Source organism: Gavia stellata, chromosome 2 (genome assembly GCF_030936135.1).
Source record: "Gavia stellata isolate bGavSte3 chromosome 2, bGavSte3.hap2, whole genome shotgun sequence".
NCBI lineage: Eukaryota > Metazoa > Chordata > Aves > Gaviiformes > Gaviidae > Gavia > Gavia stellata.
The window spans coordinates 52,070,180-52,090,708 of NC_082595.1; the positions used below are offsets into that span (position 1 = coordinate 52,070,180).

Here is a 20,529-nt window from a genome sequence, read left to right on the forward strand (position 1 = left end):
GGATGCCGTTGGCCTTCTTGGCCACCTGGGCACACTGCTGGCTCATCTTCAGCCGGCTGTCAATCAACACCCCCAGGTCCTTTTCTGCAGGGGAGCTTTCCAGCCACTCATCCCCAAGCCTGTAGCGTTGCCTGGGGTTGTTGTGGCCGAAGTGTAGAATCCGGCACTTGGCCTTATTGAACTTCATCCGGTTGGCCTCAGCCCATCGATCCAGCCTGTCCAGATCCCTCTGCAGAGCCTTCCGACCCTCGAGCAGATCAATACTCCCTCCCAACTTGGTGTCATCTGCAAACTTGCTGAGGGAGCACTCTATCCCCTCATCCAGATCATCAATAAAGACATTAAACAAGACTGGCCCCAAAACTGAGCCCTGGGGGACTCCGCTTGTGACCGGCCGCCAGCTGGATTTCACCCCATTCACTACAACTCTCTGGGCTCGGCCATCCAGCCAGTTTTTTACCCAGCGAAGAGTGTACCTGTCTAAACCACGGGCCGCCAGCTTCTCTAGGAGAATACTGTTTTATGAATCCAAAACCCAAATAGAGCAAACAATTCACTCATGAATTTATTTATTCCTCAGAAGAGAATTTACAAGCCCAAACAGGCTGGTGGACTGTCCCGCTCCAGTTGCACCAGGCCAGCAGCAAAGCAAGGGGACTGAAGTCCTGGTAGGACCCACCCTGGTGCCCATCTCTCCTGCATCCCCTCAGAGATGAGTGTAAAGGAGCCTGAGTGTTGCAGCTGATGTTGAGCTCACAGGACAGGAACTTGGGGCTGAAGTCATAGTCCCGGGAAAAATCCGCAGAGGCTGTCTCTGACTCCCGTGGGGTCAACATACTGCTTTACGTGTAGAAAAGTTGCTGTATTCTACTGTCCTGTCATTTATAACCCCATTTCCAAAGCTTTTTCAGCCTTTGATGAAGTAAGGCTACCTTCTTCACAAGCACTGGTGATGCCCACTGTGGAAATACGGTAATTTCTTGTCCTAAGATGTGGGCATTTACCATTTAATTTATCAAATTGCCTTTTATCTATTTGTCGATATTTATCATATCTGTCCCTACGAAGAATAGAACCTAAGACAACCTATGGTAACGACAATTAAAGAACTTGGAAACAAGTGCTGGATGTTATATGTCTGCATATACAGGCAATGAGGGAGAAAAAACATTTGGGCAATATTTGAGGCTTGCTTGTTTGTTTGTGGCCTGTGTGCTGGCTTTGCCATGCTTCTCATTTGTTCTTCACCTTGTAGCTTCTCCTCTTAAATCTAGATTATATGTGATAGCACAGAGAGAAGCAAAACACAAACAATATAATTTTCGTATGACTACTACTTGATTCCCTCTAACTTGCTAAGCTGACAGAAATGTAATTTTATGATATTTGTTAATTTCACTGTTATAATTCTGGGAAAATTGCAGACTGCCAGAGCGGAGGTACTTGTGTGTAGTTGAAGCTTTTGCACATCAGCCAGCAGGTGGCAACACGATGAGTCTCTTCAGTGAGAATTTGTGAAATACCTGAAATTACTGAAAGTGCTTACTTCTTATATTTCAAAGATGGTAGAAAATGAGTTTAGAAAAAGAGGTAAACCCAAAAGTTTATGCAGCCTACTTACTATACAGGGATTGTTAAAATGTGTAATTACTGATAAAGAGATGATACTCTGGCTGGAAACGATGTGCCCCTTCGAAAGCGTTACCTTTCATTAACACAAAATGCGGTCCTTAGCACTTCACCTCTGTCTGTCTCTCATACACACAAGTTCACAATATGTAAAGTAATACAGCGCTTTATGGTCAGGGAAGGATAGAAAAGAGAAGCTGATGATGCCTTCATATTTTAGATAATTTGTCCCATGATAAGAGATGGATGGACTCACGTAAATTCTGAGCTGGAAATATTAGTGACCAGATTACAGTGCCTTCTGGCAATTTGATTTTGTGTTTAGTAAAAATACAAGGGGGTGGTGTTCCTGGATCCTGGGAATTGCTTTCAGTCTCTGAGGAAAATGCATGCCTCCACTGATGCAAGTTAGAAGCACCATTTCCATTGATTTTCAAGTGCCGAGATATAACCCTCCTTCCCTCATTTGAGAGCACTACCCAAGGGCTGCGGATGGCTCCTTGTCAAAGACCAAACCCCGAGGCAGCCGCATGTTGTGGCTGCTCACTCAGAGCCCCTCTTCCCTGTGGCAGCCATATGGCTCGGAGCCATTCCCTGGGTACTCTTCCCTCTTGCTGGGTACGCATGCACATCCTCCTCCGCAAACCACCCCACTTCCCTGGCCTGTTTTGTGCCGTGCGCTCTCATTCCGATTTTGTTCGTGACCATATGAATTTCCCCCAGGGAAGCTACGATTGCATTTCATAGATTGAAATTTCAGGAGACTTGATCATAGATGCCCTCATAATATTTATATGTTATGTATATGTTTACATTTACGTACATTTACATTTCTTTTCCCCATATGCATGCTTATTTAAAGATATTTCAGCTTCTCTCTTTTTTTTTTCTGGACATATGGTGAACAGTATTGTACATAGCGTGAGTTATTAAAGAGTAAGATAGTATATTAAATCAAAGTAAATCTAACTGCTGTAACATAAATAACATTTTTTGGTGAATATCTTCCAAGTGAACTGCAAACATTATGTTTTTCCTGCAGAAACTACACAGATGATACCCTGATGTAGGCAAACTTTCAAGTTTAGCCTTCTGTAACACCAGTGATTACTTCCAAAATACACAGCAGTGGTAGTATATTCTTGCCTTGTATTTCTGCATCTCTGTCTAAACTTTGCTCTACAAACCTGTCTATCACAATTTCTCTGCAGTCAGAGATGAGCAAATTAGCTGCAACAAGTGATTTATTAAATTTAGTAATTTGTGACTGTCACAAATGTACTCTTAGAGGACTGAGGCCTTAGAGGCTACAAATTTGAGGCTTTCTTTAAAAATATTTGTGACTAGTGTGTGTGGTTATGCATCAGCCTAGAAATACTCATGAACTTTACAGTTATTGCTAGGTACATAGTACTATAATACAGCTATAATAGTGCTTTGAGTTTTTATTATTCTTGCTGTATGACTGACATTTTTTCAGCTTTCTCCCTGGCTGCTTTCAATCACAAAGAAACAAATAAAAAATCAAATATTTATTTCTTGTACAAATTTTTGCACAAGTATTCACGTTAATTTTCCTTGTGCCTGTTATTAGTGAGAGTTACATGAGTTACTTTTGAATAGCTATGAAGAGCAAATAAAAAGCATCAGAAATACTATCAGAAACAAAAATATTTTTTTCTACAGTTTATGTTTGTGAATTTCTTTGTTCAAAATTTGGCCAATCCTTGTTACAATAATGCTGTTGGAAAATAGCTTCCAATCCCAAATATCATGCACTTACATTCAAATTTAATTCAAAATTACAACAGCGCTAAGCGCTGCTGTCAAAGCTAATTTATGCAGAAGGTGTTGTGTTAATTAATTAATTAATGATTTTTTACAGAATGCAAGCATAACAGAAACAAGCCTGGTAAGCTGATGAAAAAGGCAAGATGAGCAAGAATGTGGGGACTTCTATTCCTCCTTTCTGATTTGTCTCTGATATTTACAGACACAGTTTTAAGAGATATTGTCCCATCAATATGATATTTCTCAAACTGTAGTCAGGATTTCACATGTGGTTGAAGTATGGTGCCCTACTTTTGGATTTTAGTTAAATTTCAGGAAAATGCAGTTCTGAGTTGATATGAACCATTTTTTTAATTCATGTTGAATTCAGAAGATTGTTGCAATTCAAAATAGCAAAAGTAATAGTGACAGCTTGAAATAGTCCATATTAAGGGCGACTGAATTTGATAGCATTGTGTAAAATGTGACAGAAGGAAACATTTTTCTAAGATTTGTTTGGGATGAAATGATGCAAAATGAATATTTTTGTCAGTAGGAAAGAGCTAAGAATATTTTGCTTCGCATTAACTTGAAGTTTTACTGGGTAATCTTCAGTTTCAAAGCCCTTACAAAGAAGTGGTTTTCTTTCTCGCAGCCCATGACTCATGCAATTGTTCCTTTCCTTGTTCTGAAGCATTTCTTCTCAACTCATAGCGACATTTTGGGATAGCTCTGGCTTGCTCAGTTTAGGATTGTGCCACAGTTTTCATGAGCTTTTCTGACTGACTAAACTCAGAAGAAGCTCTTCTCCTTCGTGGCTGCTGTATGTTCTACTTCACTAGATGTTTCTGTGCCGCAAATTCAGCTGTGATCAAATCTGCAGGCAACAGCAAAATTAGAAGGGTAATGAAGAGAAGAGCTTGCAGTCAATATGCAGACTGACTTAGTGAACATGTGTGAGAGAGAGCATGGTTTCAACTTACTAGCCAGATGTAGACTGAAAAAACTATCCCAGCCCCTACTCAAACCTGATCTAAAGTGGGGGGGGGCGCGTAGCTGACACAGACTGTGAACCTGAGTGTTGGATATAGCCTGCCTTTTAAAGCAGCAAATCATACGTTTATTTTCAAGTATGTTCTCCACACTTGCTAGCACCATCTCCATCTCACTTCGTGAAACTTCGGCTGGTCAGTTCATCTGTTCAGTTACACCCTAAATGCTGGATTTAGGGGTCTACTTCCTGACTTAAAGGAGAAAAGAGGTGGAGTTGTGAGTTACAGGAATCTCCTCTGCTCCTGCCTCTCCAGTGGGTTTGGTGCTGCAATGTCCAAGAGAAGAGACAAACCCAGGCTTTCTGGCATTCATAGGACAGCACCCTCACAACAACAAAGTGAATGCCCCCTACCACTCTACATATCCCTCATAAGAAATTTCAGAATGGGCTTCCTATGTGTGCTTTGATGTGCAAACTGGTCAGCAAATCTGCTCAAACTGGATCATACATGCCTATGTTCAAGTCAGTCAGAGAAGGACAACAAGCTCTGATGTGAGAAGCAGCTGTGAGGAAAACTGATGTTTTCCACAATACCATGTTTGTGATATAGTCAGGAGAGTATTTGTGATGTTGTGCAAGGTCCTAGCTGCTCTACAGAGTTCAGGGCTCTCATGCTCACGAAAGATCAATTCAAATTGGAACAGATGCAGAAAGAGTCAACAAGGATGGTCAGGAGGATGGAAGGTCTCTCCCTGAAAGAAAACCAAAACCACGTAGCATGTTTAACTCAGAAGAACTCTTTTTGAAGTGTTATACAGCTGCCCTGTATAAATGTAAACCAGGATTGAACAGTAACATGAGATACCATGCTCCAGAGTTTTTCTTTTATTTCATTTTCATATGCTAGTAGAGTATATCTTCCTATGCAGTGAACGCATTCAGTGTGCACCACATCTAGGTGACACCTAGGGAGAATGAAGAAGGACCAAGGCGATTATATTCTGAAAACACACTGTCTTTTCATAATTAGTGGCATATGTGAAGTCACGGTTTATAAAATCAAAATTGTATCAAAACTAGCTCAAGACAAAGGGGGCATGAAAATGCCTTAGTCCCCAACATTCATGCTAACTTTCCACTTTCCAAAAGTGACATGAAGCATCAGTTGTGTATTAAGTTTTCCCCAAACGTCCTATACCTCATGTGGAGATCCTGCAAAATGTACTAGATTTATCATCTGTTCTCTGTGCTTGCGGATACAGAAATCTATGCCATTTTATCCCTATTAAATCACGCACCAAAAGAAAGTAAACATAGTCATGTAATGGGAAGTAATGTGCTGCATTTTTTTGTACCTTTGAGTGTAATTGAACATATGGTGAATAATCCTCATAAATAGCCAGATATTATTAGCCCTGTTACACGGATAGGGAAAGGGAAGTAAGGGAAGTAAGAATTGATATGAGGGTTTGTGCAAGGTCACACTACAGATAAATGTGGATAAATTACCACTACTGAAACTGATATACCTCTGGGTAAAATTCAGCAGCTGTCTGACCATGAGCAAAACCATAAAGCAGATGAGGTAAGAACCTCAATCACTCAAACCCCCCTGTGATTTATGTAAGGTAAGCAGATGGGCTGCGATGGGCGAGATCTGAATTTCTCCAGGGGGTGCATTCAAGAAAAATCAAACTGGATAAACTAGAATAAATTCATGTGCTCATTAGTCTTCATATGGATAATCTCAGAAACAGCATCGGTAGTTACCGTTTCACCTTTTGCAAAGGCATCGAATTAAGAATTACCGAAGCAGCCACCAGAGTGCACCAGATACATTTTAGAGCAACTTGCAAGAAAAGACAGAACATAAGAAGTGCCCCTCACTTTTCTTATTTTCTTCTTTTCTTTTTGCTATGGGAAACAAACCAGCTGTTTAAATATGTAGGTGGAGGGCAGTGAGGGAGAAGGTGAAAACTTCCAGAAAGCCAGGAGGGTGTCAGTCCTCTTACCTGTGGCCATGTCCTTGCGGTTGCTTCTGTGCCAACTGTCTTGCTTGCTAAATTCCCCCACATATCAAGCTGCCTCTGATAGTATTGGACATTTTTTTCCATAAAAATGGGTAAAAAACTGGCTGGATGGCCAAGCCCAGAGAGTTGTGGTGAATGGAGTCAAATCCAGTTGGCAGCCGGTCACAAGCGGAGTCCCCCAGGACTCAGTTTTGGGGATGGTCTTGTTTAATATCTTTATTGATGATCTGGATGAGGGGATTGAGTACTCCCTCAGCAAGTTTGCAGATGACACCATGTTGGGCGGGAGTGTTGATCTGCTCGGGGGTCGGAAGGCTCTGCAGAGGGATCTGGACAGGCTGGATCCATGGGCCGAGGCCAATTGTATGAGGTTCAACAAGGCCAACTGCCGGGTCCTGCACTTTGGCCACAACAACCCCAGGCAACGCTACAGGCTTGGGGACGAGTGGCTGGAAAGCTCCCCCGCAGAAAAGGACCTGGGGGTGTTGATTGACAGCCGGCTGAAGATGAGCCAGCAGTGTGCCCAGGTGGCCCAGAAGGCCAACGGCATCCTGGCCTGTATCAGAAACAGTGTGGCCAGCAGGAGCAGGGAGGTGATCATGCCCCTGTACTCAGCTCTGGTGAGGCCGCACCTCGAATACTGTGTTCAGTTTTGGGCCCCTCACTACAAGAAGGACATTGAGGTGCTGGAGCGTGTCCAGAGAAGGGCGACGAAGCTGGTGAGGGGTCTGGAGCACAAGTCTTATGAGGAGCGGCTGAGGGAACTGGGGTTGTTCAGTCTGGAGAAGAGGAGGCTGAGGGGAGACCTCATCGCTCTCTACAATTACCTGAAAGGGGGTTGCAGAGAGGTGGGTGTTGGTCTCTTCTCCCAAGTGACTAGTGACAGGACAAGAGGAAATGGCCTCAAGTTGCGCCAGGGGAGGTTCAGGCTGGATATTAAGAAGAATTTCTTTACTGAGGGAGTGGTGAGACACTGGAATAAGCTGCCCAGGGAGGTGGTGGAGTCACCATCACTGGAGCTGTTCAAGGAACGTGTGGACGAGGCATTGTGGGACATGGTTTAATGGGCATGGTGGTGTTAGTTGATGGTTGGACTTGATGATCTTACAGGTCTTTTCCAACCTTAGTGATTCTGTGATTCTGTGAAAAATTTGAATATAGGATACACATTAGCTTGCAGGATCAGACCCTAAGAAATGTTCATAATGTGCTGGCTAGCAAACATGTTACCAGCTTTCTGTGTACAAGTCTGCTTTCTGTGTACACGTGTGTGACTTCATCCCCATTTTTGATATTCAGGGATATGCAAGCTGATCTGAAACACCTCCTACATACCAGTACTGTACATTTCAGAGTACTGACCACTCCACATTGGGTATACCATATGGTACATATTGTAAGTGAATGTTGCATCTTCCGTATTTTGAAGGGCAACATAAAAGCAGTAAAGGTGTAGGTTACCTGACAGATGTGGACATCTGCATGTGATTTATGTAGTCAACCTTTCTAGTCAGTGGAAATAAATATAGACAATTCTAAAGCGTGATGCATCTTTATGTCCTAAAGGTCTTACACAGGGCAGAGGATTCTACCCTCTAAAAATGCATTTCTTTCACAGACTTTCAACGGAGCATACAATCACTTGCATGGATGTAGCCATCAAGAGTTAAGTAACAGAAATCACACCCTGAGTATGTAACCTGTAATATTCTTTTTTTATATTATTCCTAGCATTGGTTATTAACAGCTGCAGAACACTATTCACGTATCTGGTTCTTTATGTAGTGGAGTGCAACAACACATGAAGTGTGAAGCTTAATAATGGTTAGATTTCATCTTACAATATACAAACAACTTTCCATTCCACGTCTTTTCTGGCTGCTAGCTAGAACCCTGGAAACACAATTTGGACAATGGAAGTGCTGCCATTTTATTTGAATGTGAATTAGGTGAGTGAGCTGATGAGATATTTTCTGCTCAGTTTAAAACCCATCTGAACAAATTTTACAGTAGATAATGCTAGGGAAAGGATTAAACTCTCCTACATTAAAAGTCCTGAAGTGCAGTTGTAGTTTCACTGCAGTGCTGCATTTGTTGTCTAAACGCTCCAGCATTGGTTCCAGAGGGATCTCTGGACCTCAGCAGGAATAACTCCATCTACTGCCATTGAAGTCAGCCTGTGAATTCGAATTTGTAAGCTCACCTTTTGCTATTTCCTCAAACCAGTGCTTCTCAGTGGATTGCATTTTTACCTACTGATAACTGAACATGGAATATGAAAAATCACCCATCACCTATATAAAATATATCACTCTGCAGTGAAAAGTCAAAAGCATGTGTTGAACACATGCATGTTCAAATACTATAAAGCAGTGATGAAGGATGGTACTGTTGAAAAGTTCTCTTTTTAGCAATTGCTTTGTAAAGAGAGCACTAAGCACAAGAACCCTGCGTGATCTGCTTGGCTCTGGTGACTGATTATATTAAGTGTAAAGGCACTGCATAACATCTTAATCTAAATATTTAAACTCTTTGAAGGAGTCTTGAATTCTGTAGCAAGATAGACTGATTTGTAATCTCCTTTCTCAATGATATCTCCTTTTATCACATAAAGCTATATGCCTCAAATGGTGCATTCTTATCTAGTTGATTACGAACAACCTTACTTTCCAAATAAGCATGCCGATCTCTTGTTAAGAACATGAATATTAACTGCAAACTCAGCAATTACTGACTATAAATTGGTTTAGGCGGAAGATACACCGGTGAAAGAAAGTGGTGATATTCATGTCAGTTTACAGGAATAATACAATACATCTGTAGGTCAAAATTGTCTAGTGGGCTCCACTGTAATTTGGGAATAATTTCATCAAAGAAAATTACGCTGGTGTTATGCTGTTGTAACAGTAGAGAGTTTGGTCTAAAGAAAAAAGTGTGCCTAGAGTTAAGCTCCTAAATCCACTTCCACATTTGAAGTGTGTCATATTAAAGACAGATGTAAGAAGGGTATCAGTATCTCTGGTGGTTTTATCAGTAATTGAATCCCTGTTCTCATTTATTAACAGAACTTATTTCTTTCTATCTCCTTTTCCCACCCTCCTTGTGATATACTTACAAAAGCTTTCTTACTCTCCGGCTGACTGGTACAAACTCATTCTGGGTTTTGCCATTCTTAATCTCCATCCCTCCCTCTCCCCCAAGAACGAGGCAGGTTCTTCCCCTTCTCCATTTGCAGTACAATTTTCTTTGAGCAGTCCCTGGTGATGCTGCATTGGCTATGCCTTGTTTCTGCAGTTTTCGTTTTACAGCTGCAGTGCAGCATGTTATGTTGTGCTTTAATTACGATGTGTTTTAAGATGCTTATCAGAGAAAAAACAGTTTATATTTTTGTTCTCATAACACCTAATATATACTTAGTTTGGGCAAAGGGCTTTGGAAAGCACTCATTAAACACAGAATGCTTTAGATGGTTTTACTTTTCTTTCTGTTATTTTTTAGCTATTCTTTAAAGGAAGTTTTGTAACTAAGTGGGGTATTTGGCATGCAACCAATTAGCTGAAGTTTTAGAAATGGCCAGGTCCTGAGGACCCTGGTATTTACATTTTTAGTTTTCTTGGTTTAGTTTAAAAGAAAAAGGCTGGGTCCTTAACAAAATAATTTTGCATTCTGCATAGGCTGTTTGACAATTGACATGCGCATTTAAAGAAAGAGCCAAAGGCACCAGTAGATAGGTGTAGCGGCATACATTAACAGGATGTTTTCTCATCTCACGCTGATGTACTTCTGAAATGACCAGTGAAAACAGACAAGTCTTGTTTGTGTGTTTATGTGAGGAGTTAGGCCTCAATTTTTGCCTTTTGGTCACAGCCTGAGAGATGTAGAGAGTGCTGTGGGAGTACATGGAAATCCTTTCACAGTTTTAAGTTTTGCAGTGGTTTCATGTCCTTGTTTTTGTGTGTGTGTGCGCGTGTGAGTAGGTACATGCCGATCATTGGTCCCAGTGTAATATGGTGCATACTGCTAGTTAAGCTGTTGTAGCTGTGCTACTAAGCCATTGCTGAAGAACTGTAGCTGTGCCTTCTCTTTTACCCATTCCCTTTGGAAACTGAGAACATCTGGAGAGGTGGGGCAGCACCAAACTCTTTTATATATATATGGTTAAAAATTCCACAGGGTTCAAATAGGCCTGTTCTTTAGTCTAATTTTTATGCAAAGCTTATCTGCTGGTACTACTATCTATTTTTTAAGTAAACTATTTATTTTTTTTCAAAACCCTGAATATAAAAGTTTTGATGAAAAAATTAACAAATTTCCTACCAAAAATGTTTTACTCAAAACACCTTGGCTGGCTGCCTACAGATAAAACATCTTACGGAAGCCGTGGAAGAGACAGACTTTATTAAAACCAACCCCTACCCTCAGTTCTTCACATGAACTTAAAACTGAGGCAGCAGCTGACCTTCAGTGGTGTAAGAATTGAAAAGGCACCTCTGTAATGGTTGGTCCACTGAACATCGGCCAAGTTTTCCTGTGCTTGTAAAGCTGGCACTCTTCGCAAAATTTCACGGTGACATTACCCTTTTTAAAGAAATTGGGGATGTCCTGTTTGGCATTCTGTAGAAGGTCACCCTTTTAACAAGAAATCTGCTGGATGAAATTATCCACTTAAGTCACTGACAAAATCCAGTTATGTCTGGGTATCACCCATGAACCCGGCAAAGTCGCCAGCTGTAAGCACCAAGGACTCTGAAGGACAAACTGATCTTGCTCAAACAGGACGGGAAGTTCTTCCTGTTTGCTTCTCTGCTGGCAGCAACTTCACAGCGACTGTAGGTCGAGATTTGTGTGCTGCCCCTGCTAGGCAGCTCTGTGCTGGAGAACAGCTGCACAGAAAAATGCATGGCCCAACCGCAACTGCATGGAGCTTTCCACTTTTGGTGTATGATGGTTTAAATAAATGAAGGTTCAGACTCCAGGTTCCTGCATGCTCCAGAACACCTCACATAGCCCGGTACTGAATTTTTCAGATATTTAACGGCAAGCCAAGCAGTTGCATGATTTTTTTTTAGTTTGTTTTAAAAGGAAAAAGAAAATGCAATGCAAGTTACACTCATATTGAAGTTAATCCATTCACTTATGGCAAAAAGCAATTTTAATCAGTCAAGCCATATGCTTGTGTGAATGCAGACACAAATTATAAACCTAAATACTGCACATACATTTACAGGGTATGTTGTAGTTGCCATGGAAAAAAACAGGTTTGAGTGTTGTGGTACAGATCCTGCCTACCAAATCAAAACTACTACCAAGGCAGTGAGTGAATCCCATCTCATAGTTTGTGCCGAGACGCAGAGGAGGCTGTCCCTACCAAACAGGCTGACCCAATGCTGCCGTGCTCCGGCTGTCGCTGGTTGGTAGAGCATGACCTTGGAGCTAATGGCGGCTGGTTTAAGGCACAGCAGCTCTGAGGCAGCGCAGTCACCTTGCATCCTTGCCTGATGCTATCACCTGCTGTGATTTTTATAATGATAGCTTGTAATTAAAAAAAGTAAATAATCTTTGTGTATGAGAAGTTAAACCAAGCACAGAATCCCGTGGTGATTCAGTGAAACGGACAATGTACAAAGCAAGCACTGCAGACTGAACACTCCTTACTTTTCTTACCACCATGCTGCATTTGCAACACGGCAGTCTCGCAGGCCACCTCCAAGGGAGCAGCAATTCGGGTGCGGCACGCCGCGCCTACAGCCCAGCCAACTTACGCAGGTCTGAAACTGCAGCAACTTTTCTTTACTCCACCGATTTCTTTGCCATACCTTAAAACAACCTCCAGCCTGACTAAGGAACGCTGTTCTTTAACACTACATGATGTATGGAAGCGCACCGAATGCTAACGCGGGCGGGCGGGCGGGGCAGCCGGGGGTGCCGCGGCCCGTCCCGGGTCGAGCCGCCGGCGGCAGGCGCGGCGCAGGGCGGCAGGCGCAGGGCGGCAGGCGCAAGCCGCAGGCACCCGCTCCCGGAAGGCGCTCGGTCCCGCCGCGCTGGTGAGCAGCCGCTGCCGCCGCCTCCCGCCGCCCTCGCCCGTGGGGCGCCCGGGTGCCCGAGCCGGGAGGAAGGGCACAGCCCGGCGGAGGGCGGCGGCGGCCCCCCGGACCGCGGGAAGCGCTGCCGTCACCCGGCCCTGCCCCTGCTGCCGGCGGGAGGCTGGGCCGCGCCGGGCCGCGGCTGGGCCGCCCCGCTTCGCCTCGGCGTCCCCAGAAGGGATGCGGCGGCGCACGCCATGAGCTGGCGGTCCGACTCCCGCGGCGTGGTCCTCACCGCCTACCACCCCAGCGGCGGCGGCGGCGACGCCCTCGGCGGGTGAGTGGCGGCGCGGGAAGGCCGGCCTGGCGGCGGCGGGCCCGGCCCGGCCCGGCCCGGCGCGGGCGGCAGGTGCGCTGGGGGCCGCGGGGCGGGGGCGGCTCCAGCCGCGGGCCGAGCGGCGGTGCGGGGCTGCGAGCCGTTGCGCGGCGGCGGAGCGGAGTCGGCTCAGCGGGAAGCTGTGGCGCGGGGAGAGGGTGCCTCCGGCCCCCGGGGCTGGTAGGGTTTCCCCATCTCTGCACTTTGTCCCGCACCCTCCCAAACGGTTTTCCCTTTCTTTTTTTCACCCCTTTCTTTAATTAACCTCCGCACGTCGTGGAAACCCCGGGCATTCTGCTGGGCTACTGGGAGTCGAGCGCAATCAGCAGACGCCGGCTGTTGTCAAGGTGTTTGTAGCTTGAAAACAGTCCCGGGGCCACCCGAGTGCTTGTCGGTGTTAAAACCAAACTGTTCCTGGTCGGTGCGTTTTTAGGCTGGGCGCATGGAGGGTTTGTAGGGTGCAGTGGTGGGTGCTGCCCGGTGGCTTCAGGGGGAACTGGACCCCAGAGTTTTTGGGATCAGGCTGTTTGGGGGATACACTGCATAGATTTGCATATAACCTCTTTGCACTTTACTGCTTTGTTCTTTGCATTGTGGTTTTTTTTTTTAAATGAGGTAAATGGAAGGTGAGGGTAACGACTAGATAAACTTTTTAAAGCGTTTGTCATTTTGCTTGAAAGGTGAAACTGATAATGGACAAAGAAGCCAGCTTCACTTTTATGAAGGCTGAGGACCTTCTAGTGCCTCACAGCGTATGTTTAATACAGGCAGAAGCACTGCCAGCTTTTCCATAGCAATAACCAGGGAGACTGCTGTGTGGAAAGGCAAGTTTTGTCTTTATGGCTCATTGAGTCTTGTCTCTGGCTGAAACTGTCAACAAAGGTCTCATTGATAAAGATGGGTCTTTTATTAATGCTGAGAAGCCAGCTGAAACTGGGGAGGTATTGAAATTGGCACACTGCTTCCATGCGTGCATAGGAAGAGCATGTCTGATCAAAGATATTATAGTCTGCTTAAAAGAAGATAAAATGAAGTACAGTGTGTCACCCTGACAAAAGATAACTGATGCACCATGATACGTCACACCAAGAGTCCACAGCAAAGGCAAGAACTAAACTGAGAGATACAGCCTACCCCATGTTTGAACCACAAAGGCATGCCTCTCTTTTTGTTGAGGTACTTCCTTCTCCATAAGTAATGTTATTTATCAACCCTGCTTTAAGTCCTGCCGTCATCTTAGCTGCATATATAAGGGCACTGCAGATCTAATTGTTTACTATTGAATGCAAAATATGTGCATTTCTGCAAGAAAATAACAAAATTCACCACCTTCTCTATTATTGTTTGTGGAGCTTTTACTTCTCATACCCCTCCTCAAACTTCCCATACAGAAGGGACAGGATAAAAACCACTTCCCCTGCTCCTTGGCATAACTTCTGAATGTGGGTCTGTGGATCTGTAAACTATCAAGATCAGTTCCCTCCTTTAACACGGGGCTGCCTGGGTACATGGCTCTAAGCTACAGTTACTTTTAGCCCCCAGACGCATAAGCACAGTCCTGGGGGCCCTTCTGCATCCTAGAAACCTGTCTCCCGTGCTAATGCCACACCGTTAGAAGCAGTGATCTCATCAGGTTCTTTGCAGCTGCTTCTGGGGACAGCCTCCTGGGTAAACTGATACATTGCTATGCAAGTAATGGTGATCCTTCACAAATTGTTCTGATGTGAGATTAAGGGAGCGCAGGGCGGGGAATAAATGTGAAAAGCCGTCTCATTTCCTTAATTATAGCATATAAATGTGTACGTTAAAGCTGCGCGGAACAGAGGATTCCCGCAGTTAGTTGGCTTGAGTTCCACCACTGGCAGTGTTACGGCTTTCCAGGCCGTGCACATTTGCCATTTGGTTTGTTAAACTACGATCCTAAAGGCCACCTCTCTGCCTTTCTGCTGTGCCGCTCTAAATTTGGACCTCAGTCCTGTCTCTTCCATTTTCAGTACCCAGGATCTCAACTCCATGGTCCTGATTCATCTGCTCTCTCTTGCCCTGGATCCCTTCTGAAGTGAGAGAGGTTGGGATATTGTTTTCATGGGGGCAGGGAGGGAGGGGAATGACCACTTGTTATTTTTTGGTCTTTTTAAAAACAAACAAACAAAACCTTCCTGAAACATTGTAACATTTCTGTGGGATTTTTTTTCCATTTTTCTAACTACTTTCCTTCTTCATCAACATTCCCAAGATGTGCAGAGCTGCGTGATAATAATAGAGCAAATGCCCAAACCTGAATAATTCTGAAATATTTTCTAGAAATAAGTTCTTCCATTATGCTCTGCACAGTGTGTAAGTGTACCAGTTCTGCTGTCCAGATTCTGCATTTTATTACTGGTGTGAAATTGGAACTTATTTTGCCTTTTTTAAAAATAACAAAGTAAGAACAACTTTCAGTATCCAGGTTAGCATCTCTCGGCTAATTTGAAAAAACTGTACTTTTTAACAAGGATCAGAATATTAGCAAGCCAGTGTAATACAGTGCCAGCTGTAATGAAGCAACCCTTTTGGAAAGATTAATAGAGGAACTATGTGGAATTATTTTTTTTTCATAGGCATTCAAAATAGTGCATGTTAGAGATTGCTTTGTCTTTGGAGGGTTGGGGAAGGGTGGCACTGGTACATCCTGGAAAAAGCGATCCATTGGCTGTCCTCCAAATAAAGTGGCATCCTAGGAAAGGGCTATACTTCCTAAGCATTTATTTTTTTCCTTCAGGCATATGAGAAGTCTTGCTTCATAAGACTTAAGAATTTTACTGATCTAATAGATTGTTCAGCTACTTTTCTGTTCTTTTTTGGCCCTTTAAAAGCACAATGAGCCCGTGAAATATTTCTTTTAGGAAGGGCTTACCTTACCAGTGGTTCACTAGGCTAAAATCTACAACAGCCTCGGTGTGATTACTTCCAAGCTTGACAATTTAGCAATATGGCCTTGAGAGTGGTGATGCACAAAATAGCGTAAGAGCTGTCATCTTCGTCATAGAGAAGTTTATTTTACGTTTTACTTTAACAGTTAAAGGACTATCTTTGTATAGTGTAGATATTAATTGTGGGTGCCTTCTGTGGTATGCCTAAGTATTTATCTAGGAACTTCCTTAGAGAAATCACAAAGGTAGATTACCCAATATCAAATTCAATTTTAATAGCTCTCTTTTCCATATTGCTTCAGTTTTCTCACTTCCCATTTTTAACCCGTTAGATCCACTAATGCTTTATTGGCTGTCATGCTACTTGCATTTTGGTGTCATCTTCTTTTCTTTATGATGTCCATGCACAAGCTTTTAAATGATTTCTTCTTGGTTTTCCCATGAAACCATTTGTTTTCATATGGACTGAGAGGAGTAAGAGTGAATCAGATAGCTTTCAGTCCAAGATCCTGTTTCAGTGACTGCTTGTAGGCATGTCACCCTCATGTACATGAAATATGAAATCCACACCCTTAAGCATAGGCTTCCAGTGCCATTTAGGTTCCTTGCTAGGGAATTGTACCCTATCTACTGTGGCAGAAAGGACTGCAGGCCCTCTGTCATATTTGCCAGCCACATGCAGGCATTTCAGATAACAGTAAGTCTTCTCATATGGCTACATGGGCTTACCCTCAAGCAATCAAATGCCATCCAGAGAGTCCTCTACAGGACTATTTCTGTCCTGTAGAGTGAGTGAATGGGGTGTGTATGCATATATATATGTATGTTTGTATATGTATGCGTGTATATATGTATGTAAAAATATTTTTTAAATGTGATTGTAAGGCTAAGACCAAACCTGGAGTATTCAATGGAAGGGGGATAGTATATAGCAAAACTACAAGTGAATGCATGCAAGAGTGCATGCAGAACTAACTGCATGCATGCCAGTACATGAGGCAAATAAACCTCTGGTACAGAGCATTTTCAAGAGCTAAGCCTAAAATGCAAACTGAGTAATAGATAAATGATTTTAAATGTGGTGGCCACTGGAGGCTGACTTCACTTTTCTGTCCGTACCTTCGTCCAATCTGGGAGGCTGCTATTCTGTATTGTCTCCCGTGCTGCACAAGATTGTCCTGTGAGTCACAGCCTCCCTGTATCTGTTTCCAGTGAGTCACAGTGCTTGCTTACCAGCAGCCAGCATGTGCTTTTTTGCTGCCACTTCATGTGCACTTCTCTAACTTACATCAGAAGACCAGTTTGAATTTTGAAGCTTTGCAAGCCAGTGCCCTTTTAATATCATATGGTCCCAAAGGACCTGTGAATCCTCATACTGCTAATGACTTGTTAGGAAGGACTCCAGCGTTTCATAGCCGAGGACCCAGCTCTTCCTCCTCAGAGGCCATGCAGTTATATGCACCCGCCCTTGTTTGCCCTATTTAAATCTTGCATTTGGTTTGCCGGTACTTGCTTGCAAAATGAGAAAGATGAGTTGAGTTTCCCTGCGATGGAACTAAACCCCAGACCAGTCTGGAAAGAGTACTGTAACCATCACCCGCTGTAGGAGAGAAGATTGCCGCCATCTCAGGTCTCCTCTTTCGAGTGACACCTGCTAGCCAGGGCCTGCAGTCCCTGAGGTTTACCGCCCCGCTTCATTACTGAATCCGCATGACTTTGGGAGATGCAAGCTGAAGCTTGGATCTGTGTGGCAGTGAAACCAGGGGGTCTCAGTTGGGTTTTGTTGTAGAGAAGTGCCCTTTGTTATGGGTTACTGTATAAGTCTGCATAAACCAAAATATTTATTTTTATACATCTTTGTAAAGATGGGCTTTACAAACTTAGCAGTGGTAGCATCTGTGTTCACTGTGGGGATGAGTGACAAGCAAGGGGCATAAAATACTTGGTGTTTTCTACAGACAGCTGTGGTCCAAATCACTCACTCACTGATCTCCCTGAGAAAAAACAAATGATAGATGTCCTTTGAGCTTGGAAAAATGAAAAAGACTTCCGCTGTGAATTGCCTACAACATATGATTTTTTCAAACGTTGACCATAATAGACATTACAAATCACACATACAAGAGGAGTTAATTCTTTCCTTACCAGAATAATCTGCCTCATTCATTGTTCAAATATTTGCTCAGTTTAATCTGAAAACTTAATAGTTTGCATCTTAAACCAAGAAGAAATCTAGTAGTAAGCATGAATTCATGCCTTTTTTCATGGCAGTTTCCATCTCCATTCTTTCAGAGAGAAAAACTCTCATTCCTTTCCCCCTGTTTTCCCACCAGTGACTCACTCTTGGAATTGAAATCCAGTGAAATCCAGTATGAAGGACTAAAGCATTGTGAGAGATACATGTAATGCTCAGTTTACAAGCAACAAACTCACAAGCTGATTACTCACAACTGACTTAAGTTGGTGGAGCGTTTTGCAATTTCATTTGCAATCTGCTAGTACAGCACAGATGTCAGGTTCTCTGTATCATCACAGCATTTGTTATTCCTAACCCCTGTAACCTCTTTCGTGATGCCAGTATGGATGGCTCAGCCCAGTACCTTCCATGTGTTGCTTCACTTCTGCAAAGCAAAGACCTATCACACTACGGCTGACTTTGCAAAATCATAGCAATGTTTTTATTTGCTAAGTTTACAGGCTCTACATGAGCACAGTCTTTATCTAAATGCACTAGAAAAATCTTTCCTGCCTTGGATTTGCCTGCTAATTTGAGCAGTTTATTGTCCGATGCATACCAACATCTTCAAATAGAGCTGACAGGCAACAATACATTAAGTTGCTTTATTTAGCATTGCTTTTGTGTCTTTTGTACTTCATGCATGTATATATATGTAGTATACTGCAGACCCTTAATGTGTGACTTAGTTACTGCTGTAGTAATCCCAGTGACTTGATCTACTGACAGCAAGATGTGGTATCCCAACACTTCCTGCTTCCTTGATTGCAGATTCCTGTTTCATGGAGTTCTCCTTTCCCCCAGTTTGCACCTTTTTTCTTCTTTGAATTTAGCTTGCTTCTGCCTTTGGTTCCTGCTATGTCTTTCCAATCGATTAAAAAGCCATCCTAGTGTCTGTTACTTATTGTCAAGTTGCTGCCCAATTTTACCTTGGTAGACAGAGCAAATAATTCTCTTTGAGTCTCATTGTTTCTTCAGTCTGAAAATTCTTTTCCTGACACTTTTCTTCAGCCTTTCAACATCCTTCTTTACACTCGCCCTGCTACTTTGCTTCTCCTTCACCCCCCAGCCTGACTTACATGCCATACTTCACTGTTAGTCTCATGAGCGTCACCTACACAGGTAAAATCACTTCCTTGCTGGTAATTACCACCTCAGCCAATTGTATATACTGCAGTCACGCTGTCTTGTTTTTCTAAGCATCCTGGTGGAACTCTGAGTTGCATTACCTTCCTGAGCCCTAGATCTGCTCAAGCTCTTCTTTTTCAGTGCAGTCCTCATTGTATAGACATCGTCACCGTTTCTTGCACTTAGACATCCGTTTAGCATCTGTCAGTATGATAAAACAACATTATTTCAACAAGCCTAGTTCACTAGGTGACCTAGATTATACTACATCATTGATGTAGATTTGATTTAATGCCCTTCGCTATGAGTGACGCTAGTCTATTCGGTTCTACTCTGGGTCAGGCCCTTAAACAGATATAAAATGAGAATAACTGTGCTGAATCAGTGGAGCTACATAGTAGAAAAGAGGAAAATCAGGGCCCTCTGTATGTAGGCTTTCTTTTTTGTTTTAATGACCTACAGAGACTGAGATGTCATGCTTGTCTAGCTATAAGGAATGTGAAGCTTAAAGGCCTTTTGAACATTTTAATTACGGGCTTTCCCTTTTTTGCTTGAGTGTGTACAAATCTAGATGATACAGAGCATAATACAATGTATTACTAGATGTGCTGTTACAAGCATGTAGACTTTACGTGAAATTGGAATGTAACTGAACTTCCGATGAGCAAAGTGGCAGAGGAGCTGTGTAAATCTGAACTCCAATGTTTGCTCTGAGTGTGGTATCAAATGAATATTTTTTAATTGTTTCTCTAAGTTCTTTTTCTTTGAAGAGCAGAATTGTTGAACATGTTTTCATATAAGACTAGTGGCATTTTCAGTCTGCTGATACTGGCACTTGATTAAAAAGTGTTATATTCTATTGTTATTGCCAGTATTTTACTCTTGTTTCATAACTGTTACTAGTGAGGCTGGAGCTGAAAGCTGTAAGGCTTTAAAAGGCTACTCATACATGTTTCAGTAACATTTGCAATGCCAGCACCCTTTTCTATTGTTACTACATTTTTACTAGAGTTATTGAGTGCGCACCTTCATTTTTTTCTTCTGTGAATCAGAATACTGCAGCTGAATGGAGGCCATAATTACAGTAAGTGATACAGTGAGGCTCCTGCTGTGAGTGGCGTTGCAGATTCTTATTACGCATGGGTCACTGACGCTCACTCCGGACTCCTCAGTAAATCTACTTGGCTGGGGGGAGAAAAATTCCCCACTCGTAAGTATTAAGTGCTTCCAGTGTGCCAATGGGCTGTTTTGTGAGGGCTGCTGCTTTTGCAATGAACTTGCCTCTGCCTTGGAGTCTTGATCTCAAAATAATCATGTTCAGGCAGGGGATTTAAATATTTATAGCCAAATAGGGAAAAAAAAGTAGGGTTTTTGGTTTTTAGTATTTGGATGTGTAAAAAATAAATAGACTTGATTTATTTCGTAAGTACA

The 20,529-nt window shown here is 43.0% G+C and overlaps 1 protein-coding gene across 1 annotated transcript in view; it reads left to right on the plus strand.

Annotated features, from left to right (window-relative positions):
- Window positions 1–12,703: 12,703 nt before the first annotated feature.
- The window catches only part of ARHGAP18 (Rho GTPase activating protein 18), a 69,209-nt gene continuing 61,383 nt past the window's right edge, over window positions 12,704–20,529 (plus strand). Inside the window, exon 1 of the mRNA XM_059833864.1 lies at window positions 12,704–12,783. Within this exon, the coding sequence (XP_059689847.1) occupies window positions 12,704–12,783 (80 nt within the window). The remainder of the gene's footprint in view (window positions 12,784–20,529) is intronic.